We start from the raw sequence: 21,753 nt of genomic DNA on the forward strand, positions 1-21,753 counted from the left end.
TTGTAAAACTAAAAATAAACGAGATAATTCAATAATTCAATAATTATGCTACAACTGTCACTATTTTCCCCTCATAGCTCGGAAAATATCGACCGCAGAAAAAATTTATAATAAATGAAACTATAGAAAATCGCATTTTCAACAATTTCAGTTTCTAACGCAACAGCGGAATTCAGTCGAGATTTTAAATTTATACTAATATTGACCCTCCCTAAAGATTAGAAAAATACAATTTGGGGCAGCTCCTAATGCAAGGTCAAATGCTATCCCGACTGGGCCAAATTAAGAACATATTTCCAAACGATTGTGGACCTTACTTCCGATAAAAATGTAAACATTGGATTTCAGGATCTGAAAATAAGTTTAAAATTGTGTTTTCTCCAAAATAATCTTTTGTGGCATGTTCCCTACTGGTCCCAAGGTCTTCAATTGAAGGTTTAACCTTATCTTTCATTTTATTATACTATGTAGTTATATTAGATTACGTCTAGAATGATATAATTTTTATTATTATTTTGATATAATTTTTATCAAAATATTTACATTAGTGATGCATATGATAAAATTCCTATATATTTCTTACAACAAGGACAAAGGTTGTAAGCATATTTTACGATATCGGAACATTTAAAAGTGTTATCAGTAGCATTGTTCATTAACGTACACTTGTATGTCGGTGCCATGAATTACTTACTTCATTGTGTGTTTATTTGTAGTTTAAATTAAAAGCAGCTGAATATGGCATTTGCACTTACTATTTTAATATCGGTTTTAATTATTTTGGGAATAATAAAGATCTATAATATATTAAAAGCAAAGTCATGTTCTAGTAAAGTTTGTCTAGTTGGAAAAGTTGCCATAGTAACTGGTGCCAATACAGGTAACTTGCATTTCTATTAATCAGTATTATAATAATAAGTAACATAATATAATAGGGTTTTTATTTTTAAAGGGTGTATTTTGTAAACGGTTTTCAATTTGGAAACTCATCATTTATTAATTTTATTGGGAATAATCCATAATTTTACTTTAAAATAAGTTTATTTTGACATTTCGATTTCCACTTCAAAAATCGTTCTCAAAATATACTAATCGAAGTGAAAATCCAAGTGTCAAAATAAACTTATTTCAAAGTAATTGTGGCTTATTCCCCCTAAAAAAACTAGTAAATTGTATAAAGACGTCATAAAAAAATATCTTCAGGAAACACTTTCTTGTTTAATTTTTTGTTTTGTGACATCCTAATGCCATTTAGTATTTTTGGTGGGAAATAGGCCACAGTTTTATTTTGAAATTAAGTTTATTTGATGTTCGAATCGAAATCGATACGTCAATCGTATAAACTTAATTTTAAAGTAAATTTGTGGCTCAGGAGCGTCATTTGAAAAGTATTAAAAATACTGTGTTTAACTAATGGTACCGCAATAATAATTTAATTGGAACGTACACAAACATTTGGGGGGTTTAAAGGAACAAAACTCCCATAAAAATTTTATGTAATTATATTAAAAAAAGAAGCCGCGTCTCGATAAATACTCGCTTATCGAAAAAATACCAAGAAACAAAAAAGTTTTAAAAACGTTGTGTTTATCTAACGGTACCACAATAATGAATTAATTGGAACGTAAACAAAAGTTTGGGGGGGTTTAAGGGATCAAAACCCCCATAAAATTTTTATGGGGTAGAAAAATGTCACTATACTTTTGTTTTAAGATAATAAGAATGATGCACGTCTATTTTCCATAAAAAATCTTTAATAGTTTTCGATATATTGAAAAAAATCGATTTTCATTTTGTAACTTCAAAGGGCTATAACTTTTTTTATAAGCACATTTGTACCAAGGTAAGTTAGGTTCAATCGAACTATTTTTGACTCCAGAATGTGTGGTATAATTTATGACCAATCTTTTCGGGACACCCTGTATATACAATACATTATATATGCAAACATAACACAAAATTGATCTATTTTTTGTAAATTTCAGTCATTTTCAGGATCGTCTATCAAGTGACGCCCCTGTTGTGGCTTATTCCCACCAAAAATACTATATATATATAAATCCCGTTCACAGCGTAATACGCCTTTGGGTTCCCGTTCGCCAAGCCTGTCTATTCTGCCAGTCTTCTTCAGATAGATTTCTTGCTGACATTGCTTTTGAGATTCCTTGGATCCATGTTGTTGGTGGTCGTCCTCGTTTTCTTTTCTCTGGTGGTACCCATTCTAATATCTTTTTGGGTAGTCTTTCTTCCCCCATACGTCTAACATGTCCGTACCATATTAGTTGTTGTTTTTCGATGTCTTCTATAATTGATCTTTGTACTTTCATTTGTCTCCTGATGTCCTCATTTTTCACATGTTCTAATCTAGACTTTCCCGCTGCTCTCCTCCAAAAATCCATTTCAACTGCCAATAGGTTACCTTTAAGTTTTTGTGATAACTGCCACACTTCTGAGCCATAGACGATTACTGGTTTTAATATGGTATTATATATTCCTTTTTTCGTTTCCGGTCTTATATTTTTTTGCCATAATACTGAATTCAACGCACCTATAACTTGTTTTCCTTTGGTTATTCTGTCTTTTATGGCTTCATCACTTCGTCCTGTCTTTGTCAGTTTTACCCCCAAATATGTACATTGGTCACATTTCTTAATAGTTTCATCTTCTAAGTCGAGGTCATCTGGATTATTTTCTCCTCCTACGCAAAGATATTGTGTTTTTTGGACATTTACTTCGAGGCCCCATTTTTTGTACTCTTCCATTAGTTTTCTAGCCATATACTCCAGGTCTTCTTGGTCTTGGGCAATAACTACCTGGTCATCTGCATAGTGCAACGTATATAACGTTTCATCCCCAATAGATAGCCCCATCCCTTTACACTTCTTCTTCCAGTGCCTGAGTGCTTCATCGATATATATGTTGAACAGTATGGGAGATAAACAACAACCTTGCTTAAGTCCTTTTGTTACCTGAAAACCATTAGACACCTCTTTTCCTATTTTAACTTTTGCTATTGTGTTCTTATAAAGCCCTTTAATAGCATCGATTAGTGTAACGCTGATACTGGTTTTCTCCAATACTTTCCACAACTTCGCAACAGGCACGGTGTCATATGCTTTTGTTAAATCGACTAAGAGTAAAATACTAAATTGGATTAAAATCCTGTTATGTACCCAGAGACACCCAAAGTATAAAATCCACACATAATTATTATACCCTAACGGAACTGCCTAAGTATCTTGCTTTTTAGGATATTAATGTCAAATATAAATTTTAATAGGGTGTATGGTTCATATTATTATATTTATTTCGTTTTGTTTAATGCACAGTATTTTGTTATAAGCTTTAGTTTGGATATTGGGTAGGATTTTATGTTTTGTTATATTAATATTGAGTGCCTATATAGTTGCCAGATATCGGTTTTTTAAATAATAATAATTAAGAGGCTACAGTAGCGATCAACAGGTAGCAACAAACGCGTTCCAAGATTGCGGCTCTAATTTTGAATATTTTGTCGAGATATTTGGCAAACATATTCGTAATATAATAAAGAATGGCGGTATAGAGCCCAATTTCAGAAATATGTTAATACGTGCAAATTACTCTATAACTAAATAAAATATTGAAAAAAGGAGCCTGTGCCGCCATTACGAAGAAAAAAAAACTTTCTTCAAATAAACTTGTTTATCCCATGCCTAGATTTTGTGTAATTTTGGAACTACTAAAATTTTTTTTTCTAACAAGAAATCGAACATATTAAAACTAAATAACTAATTAGGCAACATAGAGAAATTATCACTGTCATTTTGACAAACCTGCGTCAGATTTTCTCTAATCTGTTCTGTCATCTTTATCGATATCTGTTCAGTGCAGTAGTGTGTTAATTTAAGAATTCGTTATTGTTGTTTCATAGGAAAGTAGTGTTTATTGATAGTTAATTTATTATATATTTGTTGTTGTATAAGTTGTTGGCCTCTTTGAAAGAATAGATTGTTGTTAATTGTGAGTTTTAGTTATATGTAGGTAGGTAAGTATATTTTACGTAAAAATATTTCGAATTCTAATGCGAGTATATAAAGTTTTAGGAGGATTTTTTATTCTAAAAATATTATCAATAGTTTAACAAAATGGAAAAAGTAAATCAAACGAAAAATAAAGTGAAACCTTTCAAGAAAATGTCCATTAAAAACCGTGCCAAAATGATTATTTATTATTGTTTTATTATTAGATATTTCATGCAAATACCTTTCTAAATACCTATCTTAACATACAATTTTCACCCATTTTGGTTTATTTTTATAAATATCTATTTATTAATAATAAAATCGTTTTCTATTACTTCCATTTAGCGCGACTATGATATTGTCAAAATATTAATCTTGATAATGTCAAAGATTACCACTGTTGCCAAAGTTTATGATACTATCTCTCGAAGTTATATTTTGTTGCTACCTGTTGATCGCTACTGTTTACTCTTAACAATAATTTATCAAATACATACTAAATTGGCCCACGATTAGTTTAACGTGAGATATAGTTGCTATATAATATTATTTTATCAAATTAAAATAATATACCACAATTTTTGATAGAACTATTTATTGCTTACTATACGTATTTACAGAGCATAGTTTTGGTTGCTACTAACTAAAAATATATTAAAATTAGAAAAACGTCCACCAATCTAAAATCCCTGATGGGGGGAACACAAAAATGTCTTTTATAAACCACACAAATTCACCTTAGGAAAATACATAAAACTAAACACAAAATTGTTTATCATTGTCCTGGCAGACGTAACGGTTTATTCCACAATTAGACGAGGGCATTTAGACAAAATAAACCGGTTTTTAAATACAGCACCTAGAGACTTGCAGTTTTTTGCATTGTGTTCAGGACGACGCCGGGAAAAAAGTCTAGTATTCAAAAATGAGTGGAAATGCATAATTGCACTTTAAAGTGCATACACATGCTAAAATGAGTATACCAACGACCAAATCGACGGCATAGTGCACAATTGTGGTAAGTGCAAAAACTAACATTTTACAGTACAGCCATTTGAAAGTTCTGTTGGACAGCGTGTGTAGTTCTTAATTTCTATAAATTTAGTTTTGTGTAAGCTTGAGTACAGAACCGTTATCTATCACATAGTTATTAGTTTAAACAGGTTTACTTACTTTTAAATACTTAAACATAGATTTTTGTACTTATAGGTATGTGCTTACCACATGTGGATTTTCTTATATTGTACATACATACCCCATTTGACAGGTATATACTACAAGCTTCTAAATGAAATTAAATAACAAATATAAGGAAAAATTGTTTAATTAGCAAAAAGAATGAATACAAATATGTATTCATCATCAGAATTATCATTCATGTTAGAACAGTGAAGAGAAACCATTTGTGGTAAGGGCACATACAACATTTTGCTCATTTAATTTTTCTTATATTTAGCAGTTAACACATTATGTCAACTTGTATTTCTTACACGTTTCACCATTTGCTTACCACATTTGTGCACAATAAACTTTGGGTCAAAATAATGTACGTGTGTACTTACCTGTGTGCGCTATACCATCGAAATTTTGTTATTCGGAGGGTTTTTGGGGCCACTGAACACGAATACGCCATAAGAATCGACACCTGGATCACCTGGTGCCCAAGGTCACTAAAAGGGACGTCATATTCTGGAGTTTTGAGGGTTTTCGGCATTAAATTGATGCAAACGGATTACTCATGTGTTTCTGTGGTCGCTAAACAAGAATATGCCATCAGAGTTGACAAGGGTCACAACTAAGGCACGCCATCTTCTGGAGTTTCGAGAATTTTCAGAATTAAATTTATGCAAATGGATTACTCGAAAGTTTTGAGGTCGCTAAGCACAAATACGCAATCAGAACCGACCTACAGAGCACCTGATGCACTGGATCACTGCAAGGGGCGTCATCTCCTGGAGTTCGAAGTTTCTCGGCATTTAATTGATGCAAATGGACTACTGGAATGTTTTTGAGGTCGCTAAACACAAATATGCCATCAAAACCGACACCAGGTGCACCTTGTGCCAAGCATCACTGCAAGGGGCTTCATCTTCTGGGGCTTCCAGGGTCTTCGGTACTACATTGATGCAAACGGATTACTCATAGGTTTTTGGGGTTGCTGAACACGGATACCCCAGCAGTACACCGGAGTATCTGGTGCCTAAGGCACGTCATCTTTTGGAGTTATGAGAGTTTTCGAAACTAAATTAATGCGAACGGATTACTTATAGGTTTTTGGGATTGCTAAACTCGAATATGCCATCAAATCCGACCCACGGAGCACCTGGAACCTCATCTTCTCGAGTTTCGAAAGTTTTCGGCATTAAATTGAAGCAGACAGATTACTCATGGCTATTTGTGGTTCCTGAACACAAACACTTCATCAGAACAGACACCGGGACACTTGGTGCCTCAAGCACGTCATCTTTGGGATTTTCGAGAGATTTCTGTACTATATGTTGGGGTTGATGAACACGAATATGACTAGGGAGCGGATTTATATGCGATCAATTTTGATAAAATATGCGCATATATATGCAGTAAAAACTTACGAAATATGCGCAAGATATGCACAAAAATTCAAAAAATGCGCATTTCGAGAAACCACAAATTTTCTGTTCTATTCTAATCTAGGGGTTCTTTTATAGGGGGGGCGGCAATCTTACTTATTATCTTTCAAATAAAATCATTATTCTTTATATATGCAATTTATTCACATTTTTTACAAAAACTGATACCAATAGTTACCTATTTAAAATAAAACAACAATATCACTATATATATCTTCGATTATAATTCACTACAATGTGTTTTTCCAAATTTTTTACGAGGAAACATTTTCTTTGATCAGATAAAATATTTTTTTAACTTGAAAACTCCTTTCAACATCAACGGCAGTAATTGGGGCATATCTAAAATAACTTGTTAAAGCCGAAAATTCTGCAACAAAATCAATTTCAAAATTCCCATTAAAAATTTCGCATATGTCATCCAAAATTTTAAAGCCCTTTAAAGACGGGATCTGATCAAAAGCATGAATATTTCAATTTCCGTTAGAAAATCGTAAAACTATGGTTAAAGGTGTAAATTCTCTTAACAATAGGGGATTTAAAAGAATCACCAGAATTATAGGTACCTGGTTAATTGGGATACAAATTGTACTAAATATAATAAAAGTAAATAAAATTCTGATTTTTCGGTAAACCATCCTTCATCATTTTAACATCCTACAATAATTTTATAACGGCGTACTATAAACACTATAACAACTACTATGTATAAGTACCTACTTTGTGTAAAGATCGGGTACTTTCTAAAAAAAAAAAAAATGAAAAGGCAGTTAATGAGCCGTCTCTCTTCAGGTATTTCTCGAATTAATAGATACGACAGCCTGTGCGGGGAAATATTTTGGGTCGAATTAAAAAATTTTAATTTTTTTTGGATTTAGATGTTTTTAAATAGGCACAAAATATGCATGTTTCTTTAAAAATATGCAAAATTTAGTGAAGTTATCAAATATGCGAAATATGCATGCAATATTCATTTAGCATAAAATCCGCTCCCTAAATATGACTTAGATAAAAGACTCTGAACTATCTAGTGACTACGATGAATAATACTATCAAAATAGAAAATAGTAAATTGATCTTGAAATAAATGAAGAAAAAACATTGTCAGATATAAATTGAGCTTATATTTAATAATAATTAAAAATATAGAATAGCACAACATAGTTATTTTAATAAAGTCTACAAATAGCAACTCAGAAAACCTCCGAGTACTCGATGTGTGCCAATCTAGTGTCGGAATGTCTAAAACATGACATGCATAGCAGTCACTCTGGCCACTAGGAACTCAGAGCTCGCGGTCGGTTCTGATTTTATATTAGTGTTTAGCAAACCCAAAAACCCATCAATTTAGTACCGAAATTTCTCTTAAATCGATAAGGTAATATGTCTTAGACACTAGGCGCCCCGGTCTCTGTTCTGAGGGTGTATTCGTGTTCAGCAACCCCAAAACCTCCTGAGTAATATTTATGCATCAATTTGGTACTGAAATATTTTCGAACCTCCAGAAGATAACGTGCCTTGGACGCCAGGTGCTCCGGTATTTGTTCTGATCGCGTATTCGTATTCAACAACTCAAAAAGCCATGAGTATCCGTTTGCATCAATTTAATGGCAAAAACTCTCGAAACTCGAGAAGACAACCAGCCTTAGACAGGTCCTCCGTGGGTCGGATCTGATGGCGTATTAGCGTTCAGCAACCCCAAAAAGCCATGAGTAATCCGTTTCGATCAATTTAATGTTGAAAACCCTCGAAACTACAAAATATGACGTGCCGTAGGTACAATGTGCTCCGTGGTTCGGATCTGACGGTGTATTCATGTTCAGCAACCCCAAAAACCCAAGAGTAATCCGTTTGCATCAATCTAGTACCGAAAACTCTCTCTCGAAACTTAAGAAGAGAACATACCTTAGGCACCAGGTGCTCCGGTGTTTGTTAACATGGCGTACTCTTGTTCAGCAACCCCAAAAACCTATGAGTAATCCGTTTGCATCAATGTAGTACCCAAGACCTTTTAAACTCTAGAAAATGACACCCCTTCTCTGTATCTGTAGAGTAGGGAGTGTGATTAAGTCTCACAGCACTTAGGCCACAATTGACCCATTGTACATCCTCCCAGGGGGTTGTCGTTCTTAGTTCATTATCCAACCTGCCATTTCCAGGAAGGCGGACAAATCACCTGGTGACATCTCCCCTATAATCGGCAGGTGTAGGTCAAGGCTCGCCGGACGCATACTCTCGTATTGACGATAACTCCGGACATTCACATAGAACATGCTCGACAGTTTCGTTCACACACCTCCTGCGTAGAGGTGTGTCTACTAGCCTCAGTATGTGGAGGTGTTTTCTTAGTTGACAATGGCCAGTTAAAAAACCAACTGTCAAGCGTAGGTTTTTCCTGGTCATTCTCAAGTACTTTCCTGATGCTGACTTCCCAAGGTTCCTTAGCAAGTCTACATACTGGCCCGTCTTCCCATCTTTTCACGGTTTGCGTGTGAGAGTGATATAGCTGGCCAGCACTTCGGTTGCCTTTATTTTGTTGTGTCCTTTAACCCAACTTAGGGTGATGTTGTTACCATCGGAAGCTTGGGTTAGTGATTCATGACACTTCATTACTAGCCCTGATATGACACGTGGTCTGTTCAGGGTTAGTAGCGCTTGTCTGCTGTCTGTGCAGATTGTGAGAATTCTAGCCTAGATGGTGAGAATTCAAATCGCAGCCGATAGTAAGTTCTACTTTCTGGCTGAGGCGATGGACTACCAGATCTTCCATCTCCTTTGTTGGTGGTAAGGTGGCTGCATCTGAGGGTAGGTAGACCGATTCTAGTATCAACTCTCTGTTTTTGGCTTTTTTTAATAGGCAATTTACTTTAACAGCAATTACGTCTGAGGTGCAAAACTGCACCAGGGGGAGGCTTTTATTTTCCTGGGAACATATTATATTGTTGTTCTCGGTTGTTGGTTGCTTGGTAACCTGAAGATTTGACCATTTCGACTGCAAAAATCAGTTATTTTGTTCTTAATTATCCAAGGTTCTTGGATTAATGCTATTGCATCCTCCTTTTCATCCATGTGGCAACAGAGTGTCGCGGTTGCCACCTTTTTGTGCTGGAGTTTGCATTGAATAATCGTTACCTTTTTCCCGACGTCCTTGCCCATGGCGAAGTTGTCGTATTGGTTCTTTTTAGGCGTTCATTCCTCCTGACTTGAGGAGGCGGCAGCCTTAGTCATTCCGGTGCTTCCTCTGCAGGGTCCGCCGACCACCATCTGATGGTTGTCGTCCTGCTGTGGAACCATGGGTGTTCCAGTCTCAGTGACCGTATCCGGCTGGCGAGTATCTGAGGTCCCTGGTTCCGAGGAGGGGCCCTCCATTTTTTGTTTACTTGCTTTTAGAGTCAATGAGGTGAACGCTCAGGTTAGCTCAGCCTCATTGCTCTTTTCTTAAGGACTGCCATGTCGTCTCCGATTCCGAAGACGAACAGGTGTCCGTTTGAATTGGTTTTGGTCTCATGGTGAAAGGTGCACCATCTCAAATCTGACACATCTGTATTTTTCGCCGTTAGCCTCCGCAGCACTCTTTCTGTGTCATCGGAGGTGTTAGTAACATCCTTCGAGATCCATAGGGAGGCTTTAGTAAGCTTCAGCAACTTATCCTGACTGACAAGAGCCAGTGATGCGTCCTCTCACGGTTTGAGGTCATCTATAGCCTTTTTTAGCCACGCAAGCGCCTCGTCGTCATCGCAGGCTACTCTGATGATCTAATCAGAATAGGTCCACGACTTAAACGTGGATACTTTTGCTTGGCTGTTGGAGGTGGACAAGATTGCTCTGTCCAATTCCTCCATCAGGCTGCGTTTGATAAGGTTTTCCCGGTAGGCAGAAACCTTGCCGTACGGGTTAACGTTATCTGTGATAGCTACCCTAAGGTGTGTCACGGCTGCTTCCGCGAAGCTTTGGGAAGGGGCAGTGGTGTTTCCACCGCTGTGTATCTTCTTGTGCTTCTGCGGCGTGCCTTCCTTGAAAGTGCTTGGGTGAAGGAGCTTCATACCGGGGGCTGTCGGGTCCTGCCCTCTTTTGGAGGCGGAACTGTTGCCAGCTTCCGATGCGGGCACCCTCACCTTTGTTTTTGGAGGGGCTGGAAAGGAATGGGTGGATCCCGTAGGTGCCTTCCCCGCCGCATCTCTGGCTTTCCTCCTTCTTTTATCTCGGCGTCACTAAGTTTGTGGCGCTTTTGTCGATTTTCCCGAGGTGATCCTTGTCCGGCCTCTGCTTGGGCCGAGGCTTGAGGTGAACATTGCTGTCCATCCTCAACCGCGGCCTCTAGCTGAGGTGAACATTTGGGTTCATTCTCGGGATTTGGTTTTGGTTTTCTGTTTGTTATTGTTAGTTTGTTTTTTGAGTCCATGCTGTTCCCACGAGTAGCTAGAGAAAGGTTGGTCACCCCTGAAAGAGCCCCGCATTACCAGAGGAAGGCTATATGCAATGGGGTTTCGCCTGGTGCCCTAAGGGGATCATTTACGCCCACATACACCCTGTGGCCATCCAGCCATCGGCACGATTACCATTTATCTTAGCTTGGGTAGGTTTGGGGAGGCTGCTTCTTGGTCGCTGAAGCAGTTCGTCCACTTTTAGGGTCTAGACTATCTAGGAGAGATTCTTAAATACCCCAGAGAACCAAGTGGTGACAGGAACCCATCTAGCAAGTTTGTTTCACATCCTTTCATTCTTCCCATTCATCAGGCCTAGTCCGTTTATAGGGGGTACATACACTCAGCGGAGAGCTCCTTATTAGGGAGATCGTATTCATTCACACATGCATACTTGTTCCACTTCCTACACCAGACTACAGCCTTATCTAAACTGTCAGCTTATGCCCCCGAACTCACGTCAAAATCTTGCAGCCACTATCGGAGGGAATGACGCCCCTTTCATTGACCTAGAAAAAATATTATCCAGAAACACATAAACATATAAAACACTTGGTCCATTACCTAAATACAGTAAATAGAAGAAATGAAGGTTATCTATATCTAATGCAACATTAAATCACTTAAATCCATTGAAAATCTCGTGAAGTCCTTAAACAGAACTGCCTTAGAATGTGTTGGAAAATTCCTTTTAATGTCAGTTTTGTTAATAAAAACTCTTCTTCAATTTCAGAAAAAACGCAATGAGGAATGAATCTCATCGAGTCATCTATCATTACAGTAATTCGCATAAATTTGAAATGAATCCTTGATTTTGCCATAAACTTTAACTAATGAGACCCTCCAGGATTTAATTCAGATAATTCATGTTACAAATTATAGGCTAGTCGCAACATAGGGGGTCCCGTGGACATTTTTTGTTCGCCGCGATTTGATGGTGGTTTTATAGATTTTTGGGTCGCTGAATCCAATGCAAGTGGTCTGGAAGCCCAAGTGTGGTGCGTTTAATTGTTATTAACAAATTATGGTAAAATTAGGTGTTTTTCGGGAATTATTAGAAGCCCTGTAAATAAGTTGATAATGTTAAGGTCTTTTCTGGTGTATTTTTGGTCGCTGAATCGAATGTAACTAGTCGCGATTACTCAAAATATATTCTTATTTTGTTAATAACAAAATAATAGTTTATTCGCCGAAAAGCTCGAAATGCGCTATCTACAGCAAGTTTGTAGTCTTTTTCATAGTATTTTTATACGCTAAATCGATTGCCGCTAATCGTGATAGCTAACCACGTTCCGACTTTGTTATTAATAAATTATCGCAAAAATAACGGTTATAGTACGTTCACTCACGGTTTTTGCTCTAAATTTTAAAAAACCACTTGGATTGACATACACGACATGAAATTTGGCATACATGTAGCTAAGAGATCAAACACAACAAGTGATATTGTGCCGATGTCTGCTTTTACCCTGGGGGTGAGTTTCACCCCTTGTCAGGGGGTGAGTTTCACCCCTTTTCAAGGGTTAAAAAAGAAACCTTTAAAATAAGTCCGGAAGTGGATATATTGATTAATTCTAAGCAACCTTTGTTCCATACAATTTTTTCACGAAGTCAATACTTTTCGAGTTATTTGGTTTTTTTGTTGAAAAATGAACATATTCACTCGCAAATAACTCAAAAAGTATTGACTTAGTGAAAAAACTGTATAGAACAAACGTTGCTTAGAATTAATCAGTTTATCCAATTCCGGACCTATTTTAAAGGTTTCTTCTTTCACCCCCGAAACGGGGTGAAACGCACACCCAGGGTAAAAGCACACATCGGCACAATATCACTTGTTTTGTTTGATACGTTAGATACGTGCATGCCAAATTTCATGTCATTCCAAGTGGTTTTTTAAAATTTAGAGCAAAAACTGTGAGTAAACGTACTATAAACCGTTATTTTTGCAATAATTTATTAATAACAAAGTCGGAACGTGGTTTAAGCTATCACGACTAGTGACAATCGATTTAGAGTATAAAAATACTATAAAAAAGACTACAAACTTGCTGTAGATAACACATTTCGAGCTTTTCGGCGAAATAACAACTATTTTGTTATTAACAAAATAAGAACACATTTTGAGTAATCGCGACTAGTCGCATTCGATTCAGCGACCAAATATACACCGGTGAAGACCTTAACACTATCAATTTATTTACAGGGCTTCTAATAATTCCTGAAAAACACCTAATTTCACCATAATTTGTTAATAATAATTAAATGCACCACATTTGGGATTCCAGACCACTTCCATTGGATTCAGCGACCCAAAAATACACCAGAGAAGACCTTAACACTATCAATTTATTTACAGGGCTTCTAATAATTCCTGAAAAACACCTAATTTCACCATAATTTGTTAATAATAATTAAATGCACCACATTTGGGATTCCAGACCACTTCCATTGGATTCAGCGACCCAAAAAAAACCTATAATACCACCATCAAATCGCGGCGAACTAAAAGTGTCCACGGGACCGCCTATGTTGCGACTAGACTATTAATAGGACAGGCCTCACAGTGGTAGAATTTGTATAATGGCAAAAGTGCTTTAAAAATTGAAAAACATAACTGAATTCATGTATCCAGAATCAGTTATAGCCAAAGCAGAACCAATTCGAGGGTTCTTTATTAAAAGAGGATTTGGTCTTTTGCCTTCAAAAATAAAATAAGGTTGTAACATAATGTCCTGTTACACTCATAGAACATGCAGCTGTTATAGATTTTCCTTGGTTTGGAACTACATTTTTTGCTATCTCTTTTTTTTCAATTGGAGTATCATGTTCAGGTAACTTATTTGGTACCGTTCGTAAACTACGTTTTAAATTCTATTGGATAAACATTTATATTTCTCCAAAACGAATTTTAAATTTTGGAAATACTACACCAGTTTTTCGTGGTGTAAGGTGTAAGCAATGGAAGGAGGTTTCGTTTTATGAAGTTTCTAGTCCAATCCCAACCTTTTAATTTCCGATTGCGACATGCTGAATACAATTTTTTTTGCAAACTAATATGCCAGAATTAGAAGATTTTACTGTAAGTCCACAGAAACGCAAATCTAATGCTTTCCAATGGTCCACTATTTGTTTTTATTGTTTAAGGGATGTATCAGCGATAATGCTTTTTGAAATGTTGCATTTATCGTAGTAAAGAGTTTGACCTATTCCTTTGACGGATAGACCTCTCCCATTTACCAGAGACCAGTCTCATATTCAGACCAGGCTGAAGAAAAAAATTCTCCGTAAATGGCTTCAAGTACTCTTTATCTTTTCTTTTGTACCTTCTAAAACTAAAACTTTAAGTTACAGTATAAACTTTTCAAAAAAGTTCATGAGCTAGGTCAATTTCTGGATAATGGACAAAAATTTGCTGTTACCTTCTGCACGTAGGATTACCTATATATATACCATATGAGGGCATCAGAAAAAGAGGGTGGATATGTACCTTCCCTCTAGAATATGCTGTTTTTTCCACTTAGAGACTCAATAATGTTCCGTTCAACGGGAAACTATCAATCGAGGTGTGAAATTATATATACAAGTGATCATTGACACTTTGAACAATAGCACCCCGCTCAGATGAATATTAATGAGTCTCTTAGTTCTCTTGTTCGACTATACACAAAACTGAAATATTCGATGTGACCAAGACACAAAAACTTATTTACAATCGACGATGAGTATTGAGATTATTTCATTCATAGAGATTCTGACCAATAGAAAGCTACAAGAATAAAAATTACAGCGGGAATTTTTTTCGATAATTTCCCGTCGTCAAGTGTTATGTCAGATGCCCTTCGTTACTACGCAAAAATGAATATTCAGTGACATAAATGACAATTAATGTTTTACAACTTGTCAAAGAGAACACCATGAATAGGGTTAGCAAATAGTCAGGCGAAGATATCAATAAAATATTATTTAAAATGATTTATAAAAACAGTTTTATTCATGAAATAATCTTAGCGAATTACTCTCGAGCTCTTAAAAATTATCAATTTGTTTTGCCCCCGTGACACTTTGACATAATTTCACTACCCTTTGGCTGGTCAAATTAAAACTGTCAAAGTGTCGCTCGGGATACAAATCGATAATTTTAGAGGTCTCGAGTAATTACTACTGATTATTTCATTCATAGGAGATTCTGACCAATAGGGCTTTTCATCGATTGTCATTTGTTTCGAGCTTCTGTCATGTGTCACATAATATTAATATATCTACGTCATACGTCTTTGGTGTGTATCATGGGTATATGCCAATAACGTATGACGTAGATATATTAATATTATGTGACACATGACAGAAGCTCGAAACAAATGACTGTGAATGAAAAGCCCTATAGAAAGCTACAGAAATAAAAATTAAACTGATTATTTTTTGATGATTTCAACTTCCAATCGTATAGTAAGATATTTGATCACGTGTTTAATTCTGTCCAATCAGATTAAAATTATACTGAGAATTATCTACTGTAGAAAATTACCGATAGAATTTTTTTTAAGTAGATTATTTCTGTTTAATGGCAACTAGTTTCCTAGTTTTGACAATTGTCACATTTAAGAAACTATCAATAATATACGTATTAAAAAACAATATTACGAATATCCCAAGTCAGTAAGAATAAATAAGAAAATAATGCTTCATTTTTACTCAAATTTGTTGTCATTGGGCAATAGCCACTCGAGCCCTGCGGGCTCTCGTGTCTATTGCCAGACAACAAATTTTCGAAAAACTGTCGCATTGTTTTCGATTTATTCTCACTCTCTTGTGATATTATACCCGATTATTTCATTCATAGGAGATTCTGACCAATAGAAAGCTACATAAATCTAAATTAAATCGATAATTTTTGATAATTTCCCGTCGTCAAGTGTATTACGTCAGATGCCCTTCGTTGCTACGAAAAAATACATTCAGTGACATTAATGACAATTAATGTTTTAAAAATAATAAAAGTGATAACTTTCAACCGTCAAATTAATATTTATAACAACTGTGTATTTAATTGTACTAATTTGTACTTACATAAATAAATTACAATAAAATTTTGGTGTTGAACAGTTTTATTCATGAAATAATCGCAACAAATTGCACTCGTTCTCTAAAATTAATATAGAATTTTTGCGCTCGTGACACTTTGACATAATTTCACTCGCCTTCGGCTCGTGAAATTAAAACTGTCAAAGTGTCACTGGGGAAAATTCAATAATTTTAGAGCTCTTGTGCAATTACTACTGATTATTTCATTCATAGGAGATTCTGACCAATAGAAAGCTACAGAAATCTAAATTAAATCGATAATTTTTGATAATTTCCCGTCGTCAAGTATATTACGTCAGATGCCCTTCGTTGCTACCAAAAAATACATTCAGTGACATTAATGACAATTAATGTTTTAAAAATTATAAAAGTGATGACTTTCAACCGTCAAATTAATATTTATAATAACTGTTTGTTTAATTGTACTAATTTGTACTTACATAAATAAATTACAATAAAATTTCGGTTTTGAACAGTTTTATTCATGAAATAATCGCAACAAATTGCACTCAATCTCTAAAATTAATATAGAATTTTAGAGCTCTTGTGCAATTACTACTGATAATTTTTGATAATTTCCCGTCGTCAAGTATATTACGTCAGATGCCCGTCGTTGCTATGAAAAAATACATTCAGTGACATTAATGACAATTAATGTTTTAAAAATTATAAAAGTGATGACTTTCAACCGTCAAATATTTATAACAACTGTGTGTTTAATTGTACTAATTTGTACTTACATAAATAAATTACAATAAAATTTTGGTTTTGAATAGTTTTATTTATGAAATAATCGCAACAAATTGCACTCGATCTCTAAAATTAATATAGAATTTTTGCCCTCGTGACACTTTGACATAATTTCACTCGCCTTAAAACTGTCACTCGTATCTCTATCGTCATTATCGGGAAAAATTCAAATAATTTTAGAGCTCTTGTGAAATTACTGCCGATAATTATACAAGGGACAATAATACAACAGAGTCAAAATCTCAGACAGGAAAGAATATATTGATCGACGCAGGTCATGAATGAGTTAGTAATCAGGTAACAAAGAACAATGCAAAGCAAGCTATTATATATCTGCTTATGATTGAAGGTGTGAAAACACATTCAAATTATAAACGTTAAAACGGTAAAATATGCTGGTATATGATAATACCATTAACTGGTCGTATACAATGAATAAACCATGTTTATAAAGGTACAAAAATTCAATCGGCTACAAATGATATGAATTATGATGGACTTAATATAAATATTAATCAAGGTAATTCAAAGGTTTCCCCTGTATAATAGATTATACAGGGGAAAATCCGGGGCAAGGGAAGTGTAGGAAGGAGAAGAATTTCGTGGTTGCGTAAGTTGAGGGAATGGTACGGATGCACATCAACCGAACTATTCAGAGCAGCAGCATCTAAGATCAGAATAGCCAAGATGATTGCCAACCTCCGTCGCGGAGATGGCACGTGAAGAAGAGAAGAAGAATTCAAAGGTAAATCAGTAACAAAATACATATTCAATTAATAATGAAATTAATATGTACTATTTTGGTATGTTACCTGGCATATACAGGGTGAGTTATGAGGAACTGTACATGCTCCTACCTCGTATAGAGGCTCCTATGGGGAATAACAAATGACCATTAAAAAGTGTCTGCTCCCATTGTTTAATAATATACAGGACGAGTTTCGCATTTTGACAGAAATTTGTATGCGTCATAATTTTTGAACGGTCAGATCGATGTGTCTTATTTTGGTCAATCGTTACACTGTTACCACCTAATCAACTGATTTATTTAAACTAGAAAAAATCAGGTCCGGCTTTAAAAAAATTAGTTCGTTTGGGTCTTAGAAAAAATTCCACCCTGTATATGCTTTTTGAAAACTCTAATATGAATTTTACAAATTAGACAAATAGGCCATTAAAATGCCATATTTATTTTTCCCCCACACTATTAGTTAATTTTTTATAAAAAAATCAAATTTGAATATGAATTAAAAGTTTGGTAAAGTGAACCATAGATTTAAAAAAATAAAGTTTTATTACAAAAATTAACTTTTTTTAAGCAAATATTTGATTTATGTTACCACCCAATCAACTAATTTATTCAAACAAGAAAAAAATCAGGTCCGGCTTTAAAAAATTTGTTCGTTTGGGTCATAGAAAAAATTTCACCCTGTATACGCTTTTTGAAAACTCTAATATGAATTTTAAAAATTAGACAAATAGGCAATTAAAATGACATATTTATTTTTTCCCCACGCGATTACTTAATTTTTTAATAAAAAATCAAATTTGTCAAAATCGCAATTTAACCATAAAAATAAAAAAATTAAACAACGTTTTTCTTAAAATTAAAATTTTCACCATTTTTTTCTATAACACGTCTAGATCTATAACTCCCCATAATATTTCTCTTTGGACTCTATAGTTTAACATTGACGTGATCAAATACATAAATTTTAAATTTTTTCACTTAATTTTTGCGATTTAACTTTGCAATTTACGAATCTGCATCGTTTATTTGTAAAAATTCATAACTTTTACGAGAAAAAGACTGAAAGTCTACAACAATTTTCATAGTCTTCACAATAGTAAGAGATATGTGCTGTAAAATTTCAGAAAAAAAATATTAAAATGGAACAGAGTTGTAGCGAGTTAAACCGTGATTTAATTTTTTTCATTTTTAGGTTAAAATTCCGATTTTGACAAATTTGATTTTTTAATAAAAAATTAAGTAATCTTGTGGGGAAAAAATAAATAAGCCATTTTAATTGCTTATTTGTCTAATTTGTAAAATTAAAGCGTATACAGGGTGAAATTTTTTCTAAGATCCAAACGAACTAATTTTTTAAAGCCGGACCTGATTTTTTCCTAGTTTGAATAAATCAGTTGATTGGGTGGTAACACAAATTAAATATATGTTAAAAAAAATTAATTTTTGTAATAAAAGTTAATTTTTTTTAAATCTATGGTTCACTTAACCAAACTTTTAATTTATAGTCAAATTTAATTTTTTTATAAAAAATTGAGTAATCCTGTGGGGAAAAAATAAATATGCCATTTTAATTGCCTATTTGTCTAATTTGTAAAATTCATATTACAGTTTTCAAAAAGCGTATGCAGGGTGAAATTTTTTCTAAGACTCAAACGAATCAATTTTTTAAAGCTGGACCCGATTTTTTTCTAGTTTAAATAAATCAGTTGATTAGGTGGTAATAGTGTAACGATCAGAGGCGTAGCTACCGCCGTATCAGCCGTGTCAATTATACGGGACCCCGACATTGAGGGGCCCCAGCGCGGCATGTCGAAACAAAATTCCATTTACAAAAATTGAACAAAATTTTCTACAATTATTTCACTATTAAAACGCTTTGAAACAGTGTATATTGTTTATATATCAATATTTTGGTGTAATGGATTCTTTATCTATACCTATATAAATTATATTTATCTGTTTTCTATTTTCTGTCGCATAAGAACAGAGTTTTTTGTGCTCAAGCTACCTTTCATTGTCAATTCCATTGGCTGTGTATGAGTCGTTGTATAATATATAATGCCAAATTGCCATTTTTGTAATCCCTTTATCTTTGAATGTTTAAAACAGTATGTATTGTTTGGGTATATTTTCGTGTAATCTGTTCTTTATCTATAATTGTATGTATTTATATATCTACACTTCTCCAAGAAATTAACGCACATGCACCACCTTAAAAATTGATCATCTTTAATGTCTCGTATTTCCAAAACCTGTTGTCCGATTGAAGTGATTTTTTTAATATGCTATAGACCGTATTCTTGAACAATATTGCTGTAATAATATTGTTGCTAGACAGGTCAATTGTCATTGTATACCGGCTGTATACCAATCAAACTGCGATTTTTTCAAAGTTCGCGTCACCCTGTGGAATACTATAGTATTTATAAAATACTGAAATTAAAACCAAACTATAGCCTCATGTTTTCTTAACCTTCTGTTTTTTTATTCATTTGCTTATGTTGGATAATAAAAAAGTTAGGTAATACTTTAACAACTAGCCTTATTTTTACTAGGGTTAATTCTGCATGAAAAAATATTGACAGTTTGATTTATAAACGTATGTCCACAAATGCTTCGTTTCCGAGATAAAGGGGGTTGAGATTTTTCTTACACTGACTATTTATTTATTGCCCTAAAACCGGTTGATATATGCAAATGAGATTTGGTGGCTTTAAGGGGTAGTTATTGTGCATTTTTTAACGTACGTATGTTCACCATTGGCGCACATAATGGTCATATTACACGTATGTGCGCCAATGGTGAATATTAAATTTCTATTTGTATAATAAAAATACGCAATAACTACCTGTTAAATCCCACCAAATTTCATTTGCATATTTAACCGGTTTTAGGGCAATAAATAAATCGTCAGTTTGTAAGAAAAATTTTAACACCCCCTATCTCGGGAACGAGGCATTTGCGGACATACATTTATAAAGCAAACGCAAACTGTTATTATTTTTCCTTGCAGAATTACCCCTTACAGTTTGCCATACTCATTTAAAAACATCCTGTATTGACGAACAACAAGGCTATTTGTTAAAGTACCTAACTTTTTTATTATCCAATATTAGCCAATGAATCAGAAAACAGAATGTTAAGAAAATATGAGGCTATATTTATGTAGTTGGGTTTTAATTTCAGTATTTTATAAATGCTAAAATATTCCACAGGGTGACGAGAACTTTGAGAAAAAATCACCTTTTATTGGTACACCCGGTAAACAATGACAATTTACCTGTCTAGCAACAATATTATTACGGCGATATTGTTAAAGAATAAGGCTATAATATATTAAAAAAATCACTTAAATCAGACATCAAAAATGACACATTTTTAAGGAGGTACTTTAATTTCTTGGAGAAGTGTATTTGCCGGCCGCTCACCGTTATACCATAAGAACAGAGCTTCTTTGTTTAAGCTCATTTTAAATGTCCATTCATCGTTGGATTGAAAAAACTGTATCTATTTTCAAACAATGAGTCTCAACAGTTCAAATATATTTCTCCCCTTTGGTCTATTAGAGTTTATTAGGTTTATTATTGTTATCTATCTTCTTCTTCAAGTACCATGCCCAAATTTTAGGCGTGGGTAGCTTCCATGACAATTTGCCGATATTATCTATATTTGGGTGTTATACGCAGAACTTATTATTTACTAAGGTTGTATTATGTATTTTGCATTTTATTTAAATTTTGCAATATATTGGTTTGTTTTATTTCATTATCTTTTATTTTGTACTAATATTGACGATTTATGTAATTTCAGTAAACTGTAGTATTGTAATTGTATTTGTTATTACTTTTTTTCTGGCTTTTGTGTCAACTTTGCTTATAAAATTCTAAAATTTTGAGTGGCAATTAAACATATTTCTATTCTATTCTATACAAGCGTTTCTGCTTCTTTTGTCGCGGGGGAAAAGGGCCCCTCGACAAACTTTGATATGGGGCCCCCGTAGGGCTAGCTACGCCACTGGTAACGATTGACAAAAATAAGAGACACATCGATCTGACCGTTCAAAAATTATGACGAATACAAATTTCTGTCAAAATGCGAAACTCACCCTGTATATTATTAAACAATGGGAG

General features: G+C 34.3%; 1 protein-coding gene across 1 annotated transcript in view; it reads left to right on the plus strand.

The window, feature by feature from the left end:
* The first annotated feature begins 595 nt into the window (after positions 1 to 595).
* The window catches only part of LOC126885166 (retinol dehydrogenase 11-like), a 75,004-nt gene continuing 53,846 nt past the window's right edge, over positions 596 to 21,753 (plus strand). Inside the window, exon 1 of the mRNA XM_050651587.1 lies at positions 596 to 880. Coding sequence (XP_050507544.1) covers positions 739 to 880 — 142 coding nt within the window. The 5' untranslated portion in view covers positions 596 to 738. The remainder of the gene's footprint in view (positions 881 to 21,753) is intronic.

This window comes from Diabrotica virgifera, chromosome 5 (genome assembly GCF_917563875.1).
Source record: "Diabrotica virgifera virgifera chromosome 5, PGI_DIABVI_V3a".
In the NCBI taxonomy this organism is placed as follows: Eukaryota; Metazoa; Arthropoda; class Insecta; order Coleoptera; family Chrysomelidae; genus Diabrotica; species Diabrotica virgifera.